At 40.0% G+C, this 5687-nt stretch overlaps 1 protein-coding gene across 1 annotated transcript; it reads right to left on the reverse strand.

Annotated features, from left to right (window-relative positions):
• Positions 1-4384: 4384 nt before the first annotated feature.
• LOC127104608 (uncharacterized) lies at positions 4385-5218 on the reverse strand. Its single transcript, XM_051041787.1, has 3 exons — positions 5120-5218; positions 4740-4981; positions 4385-4646 (listed from the first exon to the last, which is right to left on the reverse strand). Exons 1-3 carry the CDS (start codon positions 5216-5218, stop codon positions 4385-4387), a joined length of 603 nt encoding a protein of 200 aa, XP_050897744.1.
• Positions 5219-5687: the final 469 nt, after the last annotated feature.

Here is a 5687-nt window from a genome sequence, read left to right on the forward strand (position 1 = left end):
GCAATTGGCATTCCTGACAACTTTTAGCAAATTCAATGCAATCTTTCAACATTGAAGGCCAATAAACTCCTAAGCGCATCAAAATCCATTTCATCTTCAGTTCCGCTTGATGCGCCCCACACGCTCCACTATGTACACTCGACACAGCCACATATGCCTCACTTTCTCCAAGGCACTTTAGCAAAACTCCTTCAGCTGTCTTTTTGAACAATTCATCATTCACCAGGACATAGCTGAGGGCCCTATATCTTATCTTTCTATCTGTCAAACCTATAGGATTACGTAAATAAACGACTAACAACTTGCGCCAATCATTTCCTCCCCCGTCGTCGACGGTCATAATTTCAAAATGATATCTATCTACAGCTCCTAACTTTATAATTGACAAATCTAATGGTGATAACAATGTCGCTCGTACCTTCTCTCTTACTTAAACCTCTTCTTCATTCTGGTTTTTCGACGCTTTATACCCTGAAGCTTCCTACGCCAAATCGTTTTCTCTCTAATTCTCTTTCCGGGGTATATGCTGGAGGCTTACTTGCTCAAACCTCTTGAGTAGTCTGATGGTAATCACAAAATACATGATTAAATTTTCTTTGACACACCTGTATTCTTTTGATACTTGTTTAATTACCAACTCAGAGTCACCCATAATTTTGAAATTCCTTGCCTCTAATTCCAGCAGAAGTTCAAGTCCTATGATCAAAGATTCATATTCTGCTTCATTGTTTGTGGATACTCCTTCAATTATGTATTCGAACTCTGCTGGAATTCCATCTGGAGAAATTATGACTCCCTCCATCCCAGATCCGTTCTATGTCTTGAATCGTCGAAGTACAATCTCCATGGCACTATGTCTACATAATTTTGAGCCATTTCGACCATTGAATGGTCGACAAGGAAATCTGCCACCACTTTCCCTTTCATCGCTTTTAAGGGCACATACGTCAGAGAATACTCAGTTAACGCCAAAGCCCATTTACCAATTCGACTATGCAAAATTAGTTTAGACAACATGTGCTTAATAATATCAAAGTGAGAAGATACATACACATCAACGGGCTTAATATATTGTTTTAGTTTCATACAAGAAAAATACAGGCATAGACATAGTTTCTCTATATCACTATACCTAGTTTCAGGATCATTAAGCATTCGACTAAGGTAATACACAAGTCTTTTGACACTTTTTCCATCCTCTTGGACTAACATACTTCCTATAGTCGATTCTGAAGCTGCAATATACAACCTCATTGGCTTCTTCCTAACAGGAGGGGCCAGTACTGGAGGCTTAGTTAAATATTCTTTAATTTTGTCGAAAGCCTCTTGGTGCTCTTCTTGCCACTTAAAATCCTCATTCTTTAGTCGAAGGAGTGGTTAAAAAGCTTTAGTTTTACCACTTAAATTGGATATAAATCTTCTAAGAAAATTTATCTTGCCCAACAAAGATTGCAATTCCTTTTTCATCAACGGAGGCTTGACGTTCATAGTGGCTTTTGTTTTGCTTTGGTTTACTTCAATACCTTTTTTATGCACCACAAAGCCAAGGAAATCACCCGCCTGCACACAAAAAGCACACTTTAATGGATTCATTTTCAATCCACATTTTCTCATCCTTACAAAGGCCTTTCGGAGATGTTCGACATGAGTACGTCGACCATTTGATTTTATCACGATACCATCAATGTACACTTGTATGAAATCTTCAATAAAATCATGGAACACTGAGTTCATTACCCTCTGATATGTCGCTCCGGCATTTTTCAGGCCGAATGGCATGACAACCCACTCATAAGTACCTAAGGCTTCTGGGCATCGAAACGCCGTCTTCGGCACATCTTCATCTGCAATAAAAATTTGGTTATATCCAGAATAACCATCTAACATACATAAATATTCAAAACCAGTGGCAGAATCGACCAACATTTCTGCTACGGGCATGACATACTCGTCTTTGGGGGTAGCAGCATTTAGATCTCTAAAATCAATGCATACTTTTAAAGACCCATTTTTCTTAATTATTGGCACAATATTGGCCAGCCATTCAACATACCTTGTCGTTTGTATAAAATTGCTTTTGAGGAGCCTTTTTATCTCTTCTTTTATTTTTTCCATGATATCTGGTGTGAAACCCTTATGCGTCTGCTTTACTGGCTTTCTTCCAGCTTTTATTGGTAATTTTAGCTCTACCAAATCCCTACTTAAACCAGGCATTTCATTATAATCCCAAGCAAAACAATCCTTAAATTCTTTCTATAGAGATATTACCTTATATTTTAACTCTTTGTCGATGTTGGCGCTGATGTATGTTGGCCTCTTGTCGGCATTTTTGCCAAGGTCGACTTCTTTTAAGGGGTCTTGTGGTCGCATCTTTTGTGGCGCCTTTGGATCTTTTTCAAACCCTAAAGGTTCATCATCGTAAATGCAGTCTAAACGTTGCATGTTGATGTTTCCTTTAGTCACAGCTGACTTATCTAGAGGCTTTGGCTCAATAGCCAAAATATCTTCTTTGTTTAAAACATAGGCTTCGACAGCCATGTTTTCTTCAGCCTCTAAGGCCAATTTTATTTTGTTCAAGTATGCTGAAATCCTCTTTAGAGCTTCTAGCTCAGACATCATCAGTGACATCCCCTCAGCCTGTTGGCCGGATTTCTGCATAAGGTGGTTCCTCTAAACGTTCCACATCCCAAATGAAGCCATGAGTTTCGTGCCAAGTTAGGGAAACAAAAGCTTCACTCAGATTAGAATACACATCCTCAGCTGGTAAACAAGGAGAAATGTTAGCCAACTTTCTCTTGAATTCCTTCTTGCTGACATTGTTCACGTCAGCCATGAAATAGCCTTGATCAACTTCAATGTTTTCGACCACTCCATCTTCTCTCCAAATTACCAATCTCTAATGCACTGAAGATGGTACATCTCCCACACCATGGATCCATTCTCTACCGACTAGCAAATTGTAACTTGGCTTGGCATCAATTACCATGAACAATGTCGGCCTAGTGATTAAGCCGACAATGACGTTCACCATGATCACACCTATGGTGCTTTTTGTTTTGCCCTCGTAGTCAGATAAGACTATGTTGTTGGATCTAACATCAGTATCATACTTGCCAATTTTCTTCAAAATATGGTGTGGCATGATGTTAACAGTAGCGCCACAATCTACCAACACTTTGTTGATAGTCACACCTTCCACTTTAGCCCTATTCAACAGAGGTTTCAGATGACTCTTCATAGTCATTGTGGGCCTCTCAAAAATTGTTTCTTGGCTCTCAACAGAACCATCATTCAGCACAAAGTAACATCTTGGCTTATGTAACGCCATTTCTTCAGTGTCGGCATCGTCTACCGAATCCTTCACCTCAGTAACACAATTGTATTCTTCTGGTAGAATTGACACCACGTTGACTAAGATATCCAAACTTGCTTCTGATTCTGAATTGAAGTCATCAGTAACCTCATCAAGAAATTTTTCACTTGGTCGACGGACATACTCCCTAATCCGTTCTTTAGCTGCAGTGTCGACCCTCACAACAACTCTCTTTCCAGAATCAACCCCATTAGCCAAGCCTTTTCCAGCCATTTCCCTAACAGCCTCTCTTTCAGCCTACTAGCAACATTGAAAACATCTCCATTGAGTTCTGGATATGGGGTTTTTCCCCAAATAAGTTTCAGAAACATGAGTCCTTTTCTCAGACTTGAACTCATGCATGTAGTTGATTGTTAAACCTCCTCTGGCAGCAGCAACACCTTGTAGGGTTTCTAGTTTTCCTTAGGGCTTGATCCAAGTGACTCTAGGATCACTTGCCGATGGTATGAAGCTCATATGCCTTGCTTGAGCATTTTCCACAGCTTTCCTTAGGATTCTTTCATTCTGGCGGGCTCTGTTCAACCCACTTCCTTTGCTTTTTCCCAATTGTAGCTTTTGGAAATTTTCAGCAGCAACGTTGTCGGTGACAGCGCCATATCTAGGGCATAAGCAGACTTGTGAACCCTTATTCTTACAGCGATACAGGAAATCTACCAAATCTTCATCAGCCCTTGGATAGACTTCAGTTATGTCGACATCTGGGCTTTCATCAGTTTCCTATAATATGTCAGCCTCATCATATTCAGAGATCTCGACCATGTTGATCTCGACTGGCTCAATGAATAGAGCTTCCTCCTGGTGGAGAGGGTCAGCATCGATCTTCATTTTGCAGCCAACAAATTTCAGCCTGCCTTCTTAAATTGCTTTCTGAACCAGATCCCTGAAAAGATAACAATTAGAGGTATTATGACCAAGATAACTATGATACTTACAAAATCCTTTTTTCTGTCTTTGTTCCAATGGTGGTATTTTAGTACCAGGTGGCACCACCATTTGACCATCTTTAACTAACTAATAAAAAATGTCCTCACATTTTGTCACATCAAATGTATAAGTTTTTGAAGGGAATTTTGGATTGTTTTCGACAGGATTTTTCCCTTGTGCAGGAAGTAATAACCGACACTCATCAGCAGATCCTGGCTTTAACTCAGCCACGTCAATTTCTAATTTGGTTGATGAGGCATAATCAGCCTCACATATTGGATATGTCGCATCATAATCGACGAAAGCTATTTTTTCCTTCTTCGCCTTACTGTGTCTAACCTTTTCTAACCTTAGTCGTTCGAGATGTCGAACTCTATCAGCCAATTATGACATACTCTTTACAAAGGTTGGGTCTATTTTCTTCCTAATGGAATAATCTAACCCCCCTACAGCCATTTGAACAAGTTCATGTTCTGGTACTTGTGTAAAGCAACTGGCCTTTAATGATCTAAATCTATTCAGAAAATCGTTTATACTCTCAGCAAACCTTCTCATAATGCTAGACAATTCTGCCAAACTGATTTTGGAGTGCCCTTCGAAAAACTGTTCATGGAACTTCTTTTCTAACTTGGACCACGAATCAATCGAATTTGGGGCCAAAGAAGTGAACCATGTGAAGGAAGCCTTAGTCAAAGAAGAAGGAAAGTTTTTTACTCTCAAACACTCATTATGAGCCAAATCTCCCGACTCGGTTAAATATCTGGCAATATGTTCTATTGTCGACTCACCAGATTCTCCCCCAAACTTGGTGTATTTAGGCACCTTCATTCCTCTAGGTGCCTCGGTTTGGAGAATAAATTCAGCCAATGGGGGAGCATATAGTGGCCTTTGCAATGTGGCACTCATACCATTCCTAGCCATAATTCTTTCGACAATAGTTGTCAAATTATTTTCCACTGCTAAGTCTTCTTGCCGATGTTGATCGACAATTTGATCAGCATCCTGATGTCGGTTAACTAACACCATCTGGTTACGTCCTGCTACTCCTGACTCAACGCCTTGATTTTGTTGGGGTCTAAGGATTTGTCCCTCATGGACTGTCTCATCTTCTGCTGCCCCTATCTCTACTTGAATAGGAATGGTTTGCCTAACCACTTGTGCCATTTATCGAGCCGGTGCCTCTAAGAAGTTACACAAGCGTGTCAATTGATTAGCCATCTGCCTATTTGTTTCAGCAGATTCCTGTATCACAGGATTAAAAACTGTACCCATTTGATTAGTTAACATATTAACTAACTCATGATTACTATCATCCATTTGCTACCTCAACGCCGCTATTGAAGTATTCGACATCGGCATGGTTCTATTCTGAGTATTATTCCTATTCTGA

The sequence above is a fragment of the Lathyrus oleraceus genome, chromosome 7 (assembly GCF_024323335.1).
Source record: "Lathyrus oleraceus cultivar Zhongwan6 chromosome 7, CAAS_Psat_ZW6_1.0, whole genome shotgun sequence".
Lineage (NCBI taxonomy): Eukaryota > Viridiplantae > Streptophyta > Magnoliopsida > Fabales > Fabaceae > Lathyrus > Lathyrus oleraceus.

What these genes read in the sequence shown, in the direction of transcription:
- LOC127104608 (XM_051041787.1), bottom strand. Translation starts at nt 5,218, where the DNA reads ATGGCTAGGAATGGTATGAGTGCCACATTGCAAAGGCCACTATATGCT. An exon ending in AGGCACCTAGAGGAATGAAG is followed by an intron (nt 4,982 to 5,119) that starts GTGCCTAAATAC and finishes TCTTTGACTAAG; the next exon opens with GCTTCCTTCACATGGTTCAC. An exon ending in GTTCAAATGGCTGTAGGGGG is followed by an intron (nt 4,647 to 4,739) that starts GTTAGATTATTC and finishes CGAACGACTAAG; the next exon opens with GTTAGAAAAGGTTAGACACA.